Source organism: Taeniopygia guttata, chromosome 2 (assembly GCF_048771995.1).
Source record: "Taeniopygia guttata chromosome 2, bTaeGut7.mat, whole genome shotgun sequence".
Lineage (NCBI taxonomy): Eukaryota > Metazoa > Chordata > Aves > Passeriformes > Estrildidae > Taeniopygia > Taeniopygia guttata.
The window spans coordinates 71,557,501-71,574,342 of record NC_133026.1 but is presented as its reverse complement, the minus strand read 5'-3'; the positions used below and the strand labels follow the sequence as shown (position 1 = coordinate 71,574,342).

The window sequence follows — 16,842 nt, the reverse complement described above, 5'->3', positions numbered from 1 at the left end:
ACAATTTCAGAAAGTCAGAAATCAGCCTGGAGGCAGTTAATTGCAATGACCTGTGTATTGGAAGAAATGCCTTCACCTCCTGTCCAAGCATGGGCCATGCCAACTAATGGGGATAGATATTCCTTACCATTTGCTTTGCTACCTCAGGTCTCCTTTACCACCCTGTTCTCTAGGACAGATGCAAGCCTTCCTCATTATCTTCTTACCCTGCAAGTGCAGACACTTGGAACTACAGAAGCTCAGAACAGTTTAGAATAAGGTTCTGGCTGCGTTTGTATCCTGGCTGAATGGCTGAGGGAAGAGAACATTTATTAGAGGTGGTGGTGGCCTAAGAAAGCTGCTATGTTGAATATATGAAAAAAGTCTGTTTCAACTACAGCTTTGTGAAGACCTGCTTCCTCCTCTTCCTCACCCCAGCTCAGGAAAGCTAATTTTAATTTGAATAAAAGCTTTTATTTGAACAACAAATTTTAAGTAGAAAAATATCCTTAGAGAAGCTAGAGAGAACAAAACCAATAGTGTTACATTCAGCAGCCTTTTACGAGTGACCATCATCCTAGCCAGGTCACTAAAGAAGCAGAAAATAAACAGAAAAAGCTGCTGAATTTCCCACAATCCTATGATATTTTTGCCATCATCCATCAGGAATGGCTGTCTGCTTCCAAGCCTTGCATTCAGCCTTTTGGTCTCTGGAAGATACAAACTGAGCAGATCTGCAATGGCTCTGCTGGACTCCTGCGGTCTGCCCATCCTCTGTCTCATCCTGAATCTGTTCAGCAGCGTTTCAAGAATTTTCTTCAGTAAGTCCACCCAGCTTCTTCAAAGAAAATAAAATCAAATTACAACACAGCCATAAAATTCAAAGTCTACTACAGCTGCAGCAAAAGTTGAACCTCCAGCAGGGCTGAAAGGCCAATTGTATGGTATCAGAACACAGGCAATGAGTCCTGAAATGCCAGTGATGATCCTAGATAAGAGCTTTGTTTAGCTGAGGTGCTGATTCCTTCCTTCCTTCCTTCCTTCCTTCCTTCCTTCCTTCCTGCCTTCCTGCCTTCCTGCCTTCCTGCCTTCCTGCCTTCCTGCCTTCCTTCCTTCCTTCCTTCCTTCCTTCCTTCCTTCCTTCCTTCCTTCCTTCCTTCCTTCCTTCCTTCCTTCCTTCCTTCCTTCCTTCCTTCCTTCCTCCCCTCCCCTCCCCTCCCCTCCCCTCCCCTCCCCTCCCCTCCCCTCCCCTCCCCTCCCCTCCCCTCCCCTCCCCTCCCCTCCCCTCCCCTCCCCTCCCCTCCCCTCCCCTCCCCTCCCCTCCTCTTCCTTATCTATCCTTCCTTATCCTTCCATGCTATGGTAAGGCTGCCTGCATGACTTCATGCCAGTTATTGCCTCCAGCTTTTGCTGCAACTTGAAACAACCATTTCTGGTCATTTTGGTAGCAATGTTTTAATAAGTGATTAAAATCTCTGAATCATTCTGAGAAGAAAAATCCTGTTCCAGTTCCTACATATATACCGCCAAATAACTAATGGAGGACTATGTAATATGGTTATACCACTCTGGGAGAAATACAAACTTCAGATTCAGACAGGAGCCAGCAAGAGTTTGGTTTTAGAACAATCAGCTACCAAGTACATGGTCATTTTAGTGGTTGTGCCCTACTTATAGATGTACATGAAAAGAAAAAAATGGAAAATCTACCCTTTTCAGCCAAAGGTAAGAATTTAAAAGAGCACAGAATCTGACATCTTAACAAATAAAACCAGGAATGTGATGGGTATTTGTGATTTCTCTGAATGCTTTCAGTTACATTAAAACTAGTTATTGAGTTATACATCCTGTGAACAGAACAGTACAAGTTGCCAGTGTACAGAATAGCATGGGCAGAAGCCAATTATAAGAATAATGATAGCAGAAGTCAAATACAAGCTGAGAACAGCTTACCTCAAGTTAATGAACTGGCATATAGATGAGTTAAAAACAAAGCACAAAAAAATCCATATTGAAATCCATGGCAGAGTTTCAGTTCTACTGTAATGCTCTAATCATGGAAACTATAGTACATCAACTTTAAGTGCTCAGGAGAACAGTCAAATTTCTGTCTTGCAGTGGAGAAATGGGACTTTTTTGTTTTCCAATACCCTGTTAGGGTCTTGCTTTTACTGGGTCAATCAGCAGTCAGGTATGGTATAGCTCAAGGATCCTAACCCAGTGGGCAAGTTCTAACCTTTGTCAACGATGAATGGCCTATCAGCACAGCTTCTCAAGCTGTGGCATGATTTCAGCAGCTGAAATCTGCTTTTGGCTTTTATTTAATTACCCAAAGTTTTCCTATGCTTCTCTGGGTCGACAACTGTAATAAGGTAATTCATCTGAAGCATTTGAGTGAAACTTTAAATTTTAACATTCTCCATAAAATCAATGCTAAAAAATCTCCATCAATATCTCAAGCCTCTGAAGACTTAATCCCAGCAACAGTCAAGAGGTTTGACTGGCAGTCACCTCCTCAGAAACTGTAAAAGAATGCTTAATGCTGTGGCAGGCAGAATCCCATTGCTATCACAAAACCAGGAGCTTGAAAAGCAGATGCGTCAGAGGTATTGGCATAAGAATCCTTTAATTCCATATTATTTTCATGTAGTGTTGCTAGGTTTTGGGTTTTGTTTTCATTTGAATAGTCATTATAATGACTCAAAGTAGGTTTTAAATCTTGCAGGAATTTTCTCTAAAATGAGCAACATTTTACAGGGTAGGCTCCTCAAATGGAACTTGAAATGGAAACTGAGAAGAGTTATACCACTAGACTACAAGCAGAGCCAAATAAGGTTTCTAGGCATTTTTGCAATGTATTATTCTCTCATAAGAATATATAGTGGAGGTATGGTTCTTCAAGTACAAAGTAGAATGTTTAGCCCATTTAAAATGCAGCTAACCAATCTTCTTAGAATAAATATTTAAATGTTTTAACAATGGAAATGAGAAATTCAGACCGAATGCTGAATCCATTGTAATTCCTAATTCAAATCTGTCAAATTTTATGCATTTCAAGTTTTGTGAGGTTTTTTTTTTTTTAAGTTACATTTCTGAATCCAATACCCTGTGCTCAGGGTAGTGAATTGCTAAATTAAACTGTCTATTGACATTTTTTTAGGAAAAAATGGGAGATAAATTGATTTTCTTAGATGCTGGTATTCTGTAAGAATGAACATCCCCAAAGAGATTTCAAATGGAGCCTGTTGTCTTACTAATTTGCACACCATGCTACTTTTTTCCTTGATTAAAACCTTAGTAAGGAACTGCTCGAACCTTGGGAGTTGCTAGGCATAACTGAAGGCCAGCATGTGCCAAATATGCCACAGCACGGAGTCTTTAGTTGTCATCCAGCATACTGTGTGTAAGCAATTGACAAGCCTCTCCTCCCTCTACCTCCCAGGATTTTTGTTATTGAATTGCTACATAGTGTATCTTAGCCTAATTGAACTCATTACTTAAGGGACTACTCTGTCTACAAAAGTATTCAGGAAATATTATTCCTGAATAACCATGAATAACATTCTTACACTGGAAAGAGAGTGGGCTAGATAACATGCCTAGATAAAATAATGAATAAACAGGTGCTAAAAGATGTTCTGGCAGCTTCACTGAATCCGGAGAACCCCCTCAGAAAACCTACAAGGAACAATTCACCTTTTGCACATAAGAGCTGGTGGAAGAAGCCCAGCTTCCCAGGAGCATGAGATGTGACCTATGAAATCACATACCATGAGTCAAATCCCTCATGGAAAGAGAGAAAGATGCTGAATGGAGTGGTCTGATAGAGTCCATTCCAGTTACTTCAAAAGTACAGCTACATAAAAGCAGGATAGAAAAGGACTCCACCTAAAAGCATCTTTTGCTTCTCACGAAAGAAATGTATGTCCTCAATGGCTTTAATGATCTCCTTGAGCTGACCAGGACCAAAGCAGGCAGCCAGGAATTGCCCTGCCAGACTGCAGCATATTCACAGGAAGCTTTGACACGAGCTGAGAGGCACACTCCCATTCAATATCCAGGAGGGATCTGGGGGGCAAGGGCCAATCTCAATATTCCATTTGGATGTAACTTCTTCTTCCAAGAGAGTGAAAGAGTTTGAAATTATATGGATGCAGCTTCTAGGTGGCCTCTAGAATGGGAATGGGCCTGAGACATACTGAAGTACAGATATACTTTGATTATCCCATGCTTTTTCCAATGTGTACTGTGATTCATACCACAAGAAGTGCATTGAAAAATTTACGGTTTAAGAAAAGAGACAAGTGTTTTGCTCTTATGAAAAAGGGATGATACAGTCACTACAGCCTTTTGATTTTGCCCGTAGCAGTGTAAATCAGGAGTGATTTTATAGAAATTAGAATATCTATGCCCAGAAAAATGATGAGTCCTTTTACAGCTGCACTTATCAGGATGTTCTAAGGATCATTTTCATTCCTCTTTTGGACCCCTATGGTAAGCTTTAGAAGTAATAAAATATTAATTCTTTTTTCTAAGACTGTGGAGTAAGGATAAGCTGAAAATCTACTTGTGACATTTATACACACTAACATTGACTAGATATTTCTGGTTTCAGGAGCTCCCCAGCCTTAACAACTGAACTCGAAAAAGTGTTTCCTGAGTCTGACAAGAAGCTGAACTGAGGGACATACTGCTTGGCTTCCCTCAGATGCTCTTGACTCCAGTTGAGTCAATCCTTGTAAAACAAAAAAGCTCATAATTGTTAAAGACGTATGGTTCTGTTCCCTTATAATTGTGTTTAATTCTGATACTGTGCCCGTGTTTGTGCACTGTGTGTTAAACACAAGTTAGTAGTGTGTTTAACACTACTATTGCCATGATCTCTATGTTAGTTGCTAATCATGTGATCTCTTTTTCTTCAATTTAGCAGTGGAGATGTACAGGTAAAACTACTTATGGAGATACTTGTGAAGAAAAGGCTACTTATTGTACTCATCTGAGCTTTACTTCCATCTCAGCATTATATGTGAGTTGTTCCATTGAAATAATAGCAAAATTTGTTATAATTTGCTTGTTGAATAGAAAACATTAGCCACTAAGTGAATGATATAGGTTTTTGGGAAAAGTAATATATGGCTATTTTTAAAAAGTATGGAAAATCAAGGCCAGCCTGAAGGAGTTTCCAGACACAGAGGAACTAAGAGTGGAACTAGTTGCATGTATAACAGGCCCAAGTGCTGAAGTTAATATGCTCAAGTGTTCAACATGTCGGTGTGCAGTAATCCCAACTGGACAAACATATTCTTCAAATGTTCAGAGTGCTGAATTTTGCTTCATTGTGCAGTATCTTCTCTCATAGTCCCATTGAAAGCAATTAATTGAAATTAGGTAGAGATATGAGTGGAGACAATATGGCTTGGCCCCAAAATAAAAAAAGAAATTAATCTCAACATAATGCAAGGACAGATGTGCATACTGGGCAAATCTAACACTACCATAAAGAAAACATGTCAAGAACATGGTCATGTACAGAAAGACAATTAAACCAAAGAACTAAACATAGCAGCACTACTTTCCTGAACAGAATCAGGACACATTATCACAGAAGAAACACTGGCAAATTGCTTCATGAAGATAGTAGGGCTTGGAGAAGAGGAAATATGTAGGCTGCAGAGACTACCAGGCTCATTTATTCTAACTTCTCTGAGGGTGGAATTGAAGCTATTGTAATAAGTTGCATGATAGCATATTGAAAAAATTCCATTTAATGACTAATACTGGTTGGCATGTGTCATTACGTTTCTTAGGGGAAATTGTGGAGAACTGGGCTACCCAGTATAAGGGAGAGTACTGCAAAGTGGTCCAGATTGTTGCCAAGTATTGGCATAGATATCACATTCAGTGACACAAGATACATAAAAAACTGTTTGAAGATATAAAGAATTTTCTTTTAAGAAAATTTCAGAAGAGTACAGAGAAATGTATTCTGTTACCCATTAGATGCATTAGCTAATGTATTAGTATAAAGCCCTTTGGTTTTATGAAGCCTGTTTGAAATGGGATAGTGGCAGACTAAAACCTAGGTAAGGACTAAATCCTGACTATGAATTTATCTAGAAAACTATGTTGGGAAGAGTAATTTCATAGAAAATGGGCAGAAAAAAGGCAGGTCCCAATCAAGTTCTTCCTGCAAAACTCCTACCTGAAAACAGATACCCTTTTTAAGGTACCTGTTCATAACTGCTCTTATGACAATTGTTTAAAAAAGCAAAACCCAAATGAATCCTCCTATACCAAGCACATTATTGAGAGTATAAAGTGATAGAAACCTCCTGACCACCACGTCCATTTATGTGCCCATTTTATTCACCACACACTACAGGTAATGACATACAGCTTCCAGCAGAGGTGTTCACTTACTTACTCCACCAGCAGCCTATCTTAAATATGATACTTAGTGTATCAATAGGTCCCATATGAAGTGTGCATTGTAGCAGAACAAGTGCCAAGTGTTCAAAAAAATTGGATGAGCCATGGGTGCTAATCAACACACAAGGAAGATGACAACCTACGGTGTGTTTGCTGGCGACCAGCATACCATGGGGTGATGGAGAGATGTCTGTAATACCCAGAAGGAAAAGAAAGAGACATTCTTTAGCCTAGATTTACCCGCTGTTGCTCATACGTTTACTCCATGATGTGTCTGAGTGAAATCAGTGAGACTAACATCACTGATGACAATTCAATCAAAACTAAACCAAAAACTTTCCTTACAATCAAATAAAAAAGCCAAGACTATCAATAGAATTAATTGAGCCAATATATTTATCACATGACCAGATGCTAAAGAGGCTGCTTAACACAGTATTGTAAATCAGATACCTGTAAAAACATACTAACTATAGTTTGCCAGTCTGGGAAACAAATTACTTTCTGTTCAACATTCAAATGATAGCAAACATTACCTTTGGAATTATTTATTCATTTTAACATACTTATATACAGTGATCTTATTCTGATGTAGTAGTTTATTTCAACATAATCTAAGTAGACTTCTATGACTTACTGAAGGTTATTTAATACATTTGAGAGTTAGACACTTTCCTTATAAGCCTTCATAAATATGATAGCAACAATACGTCTTTTGTTGTCATGTTTTCCAGTTTTTATATCTTTACCGAGAGCCAACACCATTTAACGATGTTTAAGTTGCACCTGAAATGGGCAATTTTTGAGCAAAATATGCCACATACAGTTTGAAACTAATCTAAGGAGCTAAAGAAAATTAAAACATACATGTTTATAGGTATATATAATATATTGGTGTATAATAATGTATACACACGCATGTAATTTAATATTTATCTTTAATAGGAAAAAGTACAGTAGAATTCCACTAATGGCAAGATTTGTTTGTAGAGTATCCATAGAAAATTGGTGCACTTTTTCTGAAAATCAATATAAGCTTGAAACAGAATGTGATACTAGATAATTCTCTGCCATAGCCTAAAACTGATAATCAATTTAAATATCTAAATAATTTAATTAAACCCTATAGGAATCAAATAGGCATTTGATAATGAAATATCTCCACTGATAAATGTTACTGAGTAAAATTTTCTATCAGTCCCAACTAGGTGAGTGTACAACATTTAGAATAAGGCCTCTCAGTCTTGACTGGAGCTCATAGGTACTACTGGAGTACAAATAATAAATAATAGTACATGTACTGTAAAGTCTCTAAACTCAGTGATAATACCAAGCATTTGAAACACTATACAAACATAAGACTATTCCTCACAACACCCCTGTGAGGTAGGTACAAAAGTGTTATCCCGTCTTACTGATGGGGCAACTTATCCCAATACTACAAGGTGCTAGCTGATGCTGCAAGGGGATTCCAGAGGCCTGAGTTCCTGATTCCCAGAGGCCCTAGAAGTATGTTGTTCTTAAGCAAAATATTAGTCTAATTAAGAACTTGCCCACATCCTTAAAAATGTCAGTGGCAAAGCCCAAAGCTGCTGGCTTTCAAATTTGTCACTTAGTCAATTGATTGAGATATTCTCCCTTTGAAAAAATAAGGTACTATACATTGGTCCTGTGACATGCACAAACATGTATTTTTCTTTTCATAAGTCTGCTGATACCTTTCATATCTGCAAGGGAAGGCATTTCCCTGTGAGTGCATACCTTGTATAGCAGAGCTGTAGCAAGAGTCTCCCATTCTTTCACTCATATGCATAAAATCACAGGTTATTTTACTCATTTATGTGAATACTCTGAATAGTCATATGATGGCACCAAATTATATATTAAGGGGCACAGCCATATATTTTTTTATATTCATCTTTCAGGACCTCCTTTAAAACAGGGATAATCCTGTGGAATGTACTAAAATATATGTATTCTCTTTTCCCTCTTTTGAAAATAAAGTCTGGAATGCTTTTGCTTAGGCTTTCTTTAAAATACTGTAGAGCTAGCCATTGTTTTGAAAATGCATAAGGAAAAGCAAGACATCTGAACCTGGAAGCAGTCCCTCTTGCACCAGAACAAACCTGGAGTATCTCCACTAAAGGCCAAAGAGCTTCAGTGGTGTAACAACAGGCAGAGTGAATTTAGGATAAGGACTTCCATCCTCCTGCCCATCTGTGGCTGCCCTCTACCAGCAGCACTAACGAGCTTCATGCCTTCATCTGAAGGAGGGAGTGTGAATGGCATGTTTGTCAACAAATCCTGTGAGCTATGCACATACCTGATCACATCACTGAAGACTTCATCACTCATTATGCTAGTGTTACACATAGACGTAAAAAACAGGCAGCTCTTTTGACCTCTGCAGAATTAGAGAAAAAGGAAAAAAATAAACCACAGTATCTTCCAAATGGCGGAGTGCATGCAGAGAAGTAAATTAAAGGCAACACAAATACAGCACAAATGCAGCTTTAGGAAAACAAAGCTTTTGCCAAAAGAGACAGGGAAAAAATAAGTAAAGGAACAGATAATATATTGAGGGCTAATATATATAAAATGAAAAAAAAAAAAGTGGGTAAAAATTATTTCAATCATTTAATTATGTTAGTTCAATAATTTAATAAATGATGTCTTTCTAATAACTCATGGGGAAAATGGAAGTGAAAAGTTCAAAAGCCGTGCTGAAACACTCCCCTTAAAAAATCATAACAGGCAATTTTTCTGATCATATATTGAGTTCCTACATGGCTATCTTTTTAAACATCTGTAATTCAACAAACTTTGACCATTTTAATCTGTGTAGCATATTTTATTATTTAATGTCTTCATATGATAAAAAAAATAACCCATACATATTTTAAAATAGATACCATTCTGCTTTCATCCTTTCTTTGGGGGGTAGGAAGGGAAAGCAGGTAATTTTCCTCTTGTGTTTTGAACAGAACCATAGCTATCAGCTTTCCTTTGATTTTCTTCTCTTTTGCATATCATGTTTTCTCTCAGCAAGACTCAGGGACGTGCATGGAGGAAGAAAAGCACAAATCTATCATTGTTGTTGAGTCACCTGAGGAAACTCATACCTTCTTTGGGTTCGTCTTATAAAACACAGTATCTGCATAACAAGGCCACTGAAAAATGATTAGTACAGATTTTTCTCTTTTATTTATCTTTTGTCTGTTTTAAATGCAGCAGGCATTCACCATTGGAATATAACAGCTTGGAGTTTACTCAAACATACAGCTTTTTTGCAGGAGATACGTAACCACATGCCTAACCTTAAGAATGTAAATACTTTTATTTAAATCAATGTGAAAAAATAATTTGGTTAAAGTTAGACATGCTTTGATATTGGAAAAAAAGACAAAACAAAACCATGGGTTTAAATGTATAGTTTATGTCATTTGGAATGAACGGATGCGAGTTGTCAATTTTTTTCCTTTTTGTATTTTAGAATTTGAACTGCTCCTGACAAATTTGTTCATGCAGTGTATCGTGAATATTAGGCAGATGTTTAAACAACCTGAAAAGGAGGCTTTTTCATTAGATAGTACAGGATAAATTCAGTTCAGAAAGCAGTCAATTTGAAACAGTAATCATTCCAAAGTCTGTTTCCCCCCCTCCAAAATATTTTTGGTGTCTTTTTTTTTGTTCTACTACCTTGGGATAAATTCTTCTAAAAATTATTTTCATTGGAAAAGAGATTTTTATAATTCTATCTCTTTGTAGTGTTAATATAAATTAGAAAAACACTTGAATATACGGTGTCGAGCTTACTCTGATTTTCAGATGCAATGATTAGAAGTCATTGACACCAATCTACCACAAGTGACCTTAGTCTCATATCTTGTTCTGTTATTAATCAAGGAACGCAATTCAGAAATAATATTACATCCTGCATTTTATTCAATTCCATATGACAAAAATAGTAACCTAGACTAAGACATCCATTTCAATCAGTAGATGTGTCAAGCCAACAAGAATTTAATAATAAAAAATATTGGATCTAGGTAACAATTCCCAGCTGTTTCAGGGAGGCTCCTAGCCCTACATGGTATCACAGTATAAAAATAGTGTCTCTCTTCACCATGCAGAGAGGAATGGCCTAACCCTGAATACAAAATGGGGTCAGTCTTACTGTACCATCGTCAACCATCTTATTTACAACACTTTACATATTTTTTCTCTTTTGCCTTTTTCATTTTTTCTTTTCTATTTTTCATTCTTTTTATTTTTTCTTTTTTTTTTTTAAAGTTATACACATCCTTTAGGGAATAGAGATAACACTACATGGTACCAAATACTAACAAAAAAAAAAAAGTCACACCAAAAATTACACAGATAAATAAAAACATTCAATTGCTGACATACAGCAACATTAAGCCACCTCAGTTTTCTTTTTTGTTTAATGCTTGGAAATACCCCTAACCACCCACACACCGTGGCAAAAAATTATATTATATTGTAGAGGTGTTACAGACATATGATTTTGCTCAGATATAGATATATATTTATATCTATATATCTCTATCTCATCATTGCAGAAAATGGAGCTGTAGAGTTCATTGTTCATTTCCAATAGAAACAAACAGCTAATAAGTCTTTGAACCTCTTCTCACTCCATTACATGATGGCAGAAATACTCCATCCTCTTACAGTAATGGTTTCTGTTTTATAAGAAAGATTGTCCTATTTTTCAGTCTCAACTGAGAAGACCTCACTGTCTGATTCGTTCTTCAGGGGCATAAAACTCCTTGTGCTGTTACCCAGCTACCCATAATGTCCCTCAAGCAATTCTGCTGGACAGAAGTTCAGAGTGTCAACTCCACCATGCTTGTAATGCACAAAAATGAGGTAGTACACAAAACATTTACTGTTCAAGTTTTGATTAAGCCCCAGTCTCCTCAGCATTCCCCGCTTAACTTATGAATGGAACCATTCCCTTCGTTTACTCAGTGTAATTCCAAAATGCAATCAACATAAAATTATATTTGATTAATCAGAGTACATTGTGCTTTGGAGCAATCTGAAAAGATAATCAGACAGTTGGAAATAAATATAGAGCATTTGTGTGTTACTACTGCTCATGCTGCCCAAAAGTTCTTTTGTTCCCGCTATTATTAGGCAGTCAGCATCTTTCTCATGGTTATGCGTGAAAGAGACAGAACAGATTACAGGAAAATTAAACCTACATAATGTTTTCCTTCCTCTATCCTAGACTTGTATTAATATTACACTCCTAAGACAAATGTATCAGAATTCTGTCAGGGGTGGTCACGCTTTTAAGTGGGCGTCATAGAAAAGTTAAATGAATCATTTCCGTTTAAGAAACAGCAGTCCCTGTATTTCCTAAGGATCTGACAGTTCTCTGCAATTTTCTGCTTAGTTGATAGAGCTCTCTCACTGTTTGAGCTGAAAACAAAACAAGAAACTGCAACAGGGTCCTCCTCCTTATTCCTTAAGTCAAAGTACTATTTATAAAATAGCTGATATCTCTGTTCAGTTTCAAATTATAGACAAACCTCCCTAATAGAAAATAATAAAAGTGCAATAGTATAAATTAAGAGTTTGCAACCACATTATACAAACATTACCTTTTTATTGTACAGCTTTGATAACACGGAGTATTTACTCACAACTGTTTATAATGTTGTGAATAATTTATGGTGCTAAGGTTTGTCTGTAACTTGTTTTCCAATCATTGAGCTAAAATCCACGCTACATTTTTTTTCATTTAATAGAACAACTGTTCACATAGCAGCTACAAATATTTAAATAAAAAAAGGTTTGTTACTGACAGGTACTTGCACATGAAAAGCATGCTATCTTTCCCAATAAAACTTCACAATTTTGCCTGCATTGAAAGAAACCACTTATTCATAGTAAAACAAAACTTGCTTAAAAAAAAAAAAAAAAAGGAAAAAGAAGAAAAATCACATAGCCAGATGTATTTTGCAGTACAAAAGCTTCATTTAAGTTTGGGGCTAGTATATTGTCTGTTACCCGCATAATCTTAACATTATAAATACTACAGACAAAGATACTGTAATAATACACAGCATTGGGGTACTAAATCACTTATTTAAGATTAAGATTCCTAAAAACATAGTCCAAGTTTCTAACTAATTTGAACAAAACCAGCAAATAAGTGTGAAAATGCTGTAATGAAGCCCCCCCTTCTCAGGTGATAGTAAGTTTTGTAAGAAGCAAAGTGGATGTAGACTAGCCTGTTTCTAATGAAGTTATCCCATGACTGGTTTGTTTGTTTGATTGTTTTCTGTTAAATTAAAAGGTTTCAAAGTTCTCAGTAACAGTCAAACTCACTGTTGAAAGAAGTACCATGCAGACCTTGCAAGACAACTTTTCAGCAGCCACAAAGTTATGTATTTCTGTTATGGGTAAAATTTTAAAGGGAACCTATGCGTTTAGGTCAGGAAACTAATGCTTAGCTTCAAAAGCTATAAATGGAACAGGACAAGTGTTGTGTTGAGTAGAGGTCCAACAGTTATTCGGAATGAATGCTTTTAATTTATGCCAATCTCTTTATTATCCTCAATAAATCTGGTGAATGGACGACTGGCTCCCGTCTCAGAACTTGCTTTGTCCAGACTGACAATGGGAGGGCTGCTGCCTGTGCGAGCTTTGTCCATGCCACCGGTAAGGTTACTTAGAGGCGGGATGGCGCCTCCGCCTAGACTTACTGGGAGCTGAGGAATGCCTCCATTCTGTATGACAGAAATCTCATTGTTCTTCATAGCAAGTCCATTAGTGATAGCTGCAGCATATTGGTTCCAAAAACTGGGGTCAACATTCATGGCCCGAGCTGCCAAATCCTTCTGGAACATCTCAGAGAACTTGAGAGCATCGCCACCGAGCAAAGCCATGGGGTTTTCCACGGAGAGTCGTCGACCACGGCGTGCAGGGGCGTTATTCCACATGTGAGTCCCCATGTGAACCTGCAGAGTGAACAGGGACAAGAAGCACCCCCAAGTTAGCACATTCTGGTGAGGTGTCTAGCCTGAAATGCTGTTACTTAGAGTAGCACTTGCTTTTTTAAAATTATGCCTTTTAATTTGCATTGAAAAACTCAATTCCAGTAAGGACAGAGTTCTAAGGTCCATTCAGCCCACACAAAGAAAACCCAGATCCACGGTAGTTTTTCAATGTGCATTTGATTCTTCTTGGTAAAAACAGTGCTGCAAGACTAAAGGGTACATTCTCTTTTGGGTTAGACAATTTCACATGCAAGCTGGAAGACCTCACGTACTGAAGATTACCAATGGCATTACTCATACTAAGAGATGGGTGGGTTTTCCCTTTTCATTTTTTCATCCTGTCTGTTTTCATGTTTTATCTCATGTCAGAAGCACTGATTAATTTGCTAAATTTAGTATCTTTAAAAAGGACATTTAAAATGTCTTCCCCAGGCTGAGCCCTGATGGTTAGCCAAATGGCAAGAATAGGAGTGATCAGTCCTGTAGTAACCTATTGTAAATCTGTGAGAAACAGCTTTCTACTATGCAATGGCTGCAAAGTGGAATAGAAAATAGAAACTGGGGAGGCGCCCAAGGAGCTGAGCAAGCTCTGTGTTTCTGGTTTATAGCAAGGTTATTTTGCATTGATGGTCTATAAGAACTCTCAGAACATGTCCACCAGCTGATTGAATGTGCCATCATATCTGTCATGTGATGCCTGCATGTACACCTGGAACCAGTTTTAAAGTTCGCATCTTTGCACAGCCAGTTTCCAGTCCTTATCTTCTACACAGTGGAAGCATAATGACCACCACTGTACAGCAAGCATTTCCTTGAAGCTCCCTTCTCACCTGTCTTTGGGACAAACACTTAGCACTAAAACTTGCTGAATTCAAGATCAGTGCTCTTTAACCCACCCTCCCCAAGCCTTTACAGTTTTATGTGGCCTCTTACCTTAAGATTCCCCTTTGTGGTAAAAGCTCTACCACAGATTGTGCAACCAAACGGTTTTTCACCGGTATGGGTGCGCTCGTGTATCTGCAGTGCACTTGCTGAGGAGAAGGTCTTCCCGCACGACTGACAGTTGTGCTGCTTGGGAGTCCGGCGAGGGGGGGGTGCCAGCATAGGGGTGATCCCCGGACTCATCACTGTCTGTGGTGCAGCAGGAACCTGGATTCCAGCTGGAAGCGAGGGAACCTCACCCAAAGAGATCGGCTTGCTGTGACCATTCACTTCCATTTTGATCATGGTAGGTGCTGTACTGGTGACCAGGCTAGGAGTACTTTGGCTGGGACCTAGAGTAAAGTTGGGTTCAAATAACTGAGAAGGCAGCTCTTTTAATTTGTGCGTCAGTAAGTGCTGTTTTAAATTACCCATAGTGGAACACCCACGACTGCAGACTGTACAAACAAATGGACGTTCTTTAGTATGGCTGCGGTAGTGAATTTCCAATGCACTCTTACAAGCAAAAGGCTTGCCACAGATATTACAAACAGTACTTTTAAACTTACCACGTTCTCTGTTCAGGAACAGCAGACTAAAAGGAGCCTCCTCTTTGATGACCGGTCTTCCCGGGTTGGTGGATGTCAGGTCTAATGCGCCTCCATTTTCAGTTGTGGGTGGTGGACTGTCTGGTTTTTCTGTCTTTAATTGTATTTCTTGTGGCTCTTCCTGGTTACTGAGACCGGGGGACTTTGATCTGAAACTTTCACTATTGCTATTCACAGGAGACAAAGCTTGCATGGAGGAAGAAGACTCTGACATTGCAGGGCTGCCTGCACTCTGGCTTTCAAGATCACCAACAGCTGATGAGGAGTCATTGCTCAAATGGTCACTTTCCCCTGATCCATTTTCTATGGATTTTAAACTGGTCAGCTGCTGACAGTTCATGACAGAATCAATCATTTTCATTTGATTCTCCAAAGCAGCAATACTGGAGATCACAGAAGGTGGTGAAGAAGGACATGACCCAGAGTAAGAGATAAGGGGTTTGGATGAATCACTTGCCGTGTCCTTTAGTTCCGGGTCTTCTTCCATAGAATTTTCATCAATGTCTTCATCGAAGCTGCTCAGTGTGTCAACATTCTTCTCATCATAGGAAAGCTCTGAGTCCATGGCATCCTGGAAGCCCTCTGGTAGTGGCGTGTTAGGAATTTGCCCACCCATATGCATACGAATGTGCTGCTGAAGAACAACCGCGTTTGTAAATTTCTTCTGACAAATGGGACACGAGTGCTGTACTCTAAGTGGTGGCTTTGCTCGATGAACTCCAAAATGTGTTTTTAGATTGCCTTTTGTAGTAAAGGCACGTCCACAAATTTTGCATTTAAATGGTCTTTCTCCTGTATGTGTTCTGTAATGCATCTTGAGAGCGCTCTGACAACTAAGCACACGGTGACAAATGACACATTGATTCGGATCTGTCATCTTCTTATCAATGTTCTCCACTAGCTGTTGAAGTTTTGAGGTTTCTGATGTTTGCATAGAGTCTAGCAGACCACCAAATGGAAACTTTGCCTTAAACTGGTCAGACACTGCTGGAAGCACAGGGTTTGGGAGGCTTGTTGCAACACTGCTGTCTGTAACCACTGTAGGAACTGAAGACGTGGCAGCTGCAGAAACTTGCCCACCTGCAGAAAGGTCCCCAAGCCGTGTGCTCGTGGGAGGCAGAGAGATAGGTTCTGTCTTGGTCAGAGATGAGCCACTCTGAACAGGCTGCGGGGATTCAGCAGATGCCGGAACACCCGACTCAGAAGTGTTGAGGCTTGGGGATAGAGAAGTGCATTCACTGGAGGCAGGAGAAGGCCTCTGGGGTGACCTGCTCATAGGAGTGATACTTGGAGAGTCTCCGTAACTGTTCACACCAGCTATAGTGGGGGGCAGCTGGAGCCCAATGGAAGTCGGGACAGTTGGTAAAACAGGTTTACTGTCTAACCATGTTGTGACCGGCTTTTCGGGGGGCAGTGACATCCCATACGGGATTCCAGAGCAGGTGGGCACATTATCGAGGTATTCTGGAACAGGATAAGGGTTCATCTGAATATGAGGGTATTTCTCTTTATGCCTCTGAAAATGAACTTTCAGGTTGCCCTTTGTGGAAAAGCGGTTTCCACATATGTTACACTTAAATGGTCTTTCGCCTGTATGCGAGCGGAGGTGAATCTGTAAAGCACTGTCACTTCCAAAGACCTTGGCACAAAATCGGCATTTATGTTTAAAAAAGGGATCCTCAGAACTTGATTTGGGTTCAAACACTGACACATTTGGTGGCTTTCCTTTGCGGTGCTTCATAAGGGCGGACAGAGGATCAAGCGCATTAGCAGTTGCGGCGATGCTAACCAGCGGATTGGGGAAGATCACGCTATTTGATGAAGTCTGAGGTAGAAGTGGGTTTGGCAGGCTGGATACCGAGGTGAGGCTT

At 39.0% G+C, this 16,842-nt stretch overlaps 1 protein-coding gene across 4 annotated transcripts in view; it reads right to left on the bottom strand.

The window, feature by feature from the left end:
* Window positions 1-244: 244 nt before the first annotated feature.
* SALL3 (spalt like transcription factor 3) overlaps window positions 245-16,842 on the bottom strand; it is a 34,128-nt gene continuing 17,530 nt past the window's right edge. For 2 of the 4 annotated variants that reach the window (XM_030265595.4, XM_030265596.4), the window contains exons 2-4: window positions 14,933-16,842; window positions 14,376-14,716; window positions 9,239-13,403 (exon numbers count right to left, since the gene is read on the bottom strand). The exon at window positions 14,933-16,842 is cut by the window's right edge. In XM_030265595.4, coding sequence (XP_030121455.4) covers window positions 12,972-13,403; window positions 14,376-14,716; window positions 14,933-16,842 — 2,683 coding nt within the window. In that variant the 3' untranslated portion in view covers window positions 9,239-12,971. Of the gene's footprint in view, window positions 818-6,781; window positions 8,813-9,238; window positions 13,404-14,375; window positions 14,717-14,932 lie in introns of those variants that run through there. The other 2 variants (XM_041714230.2, XM_041714229.2) reach the window with 2 other exon arrangements.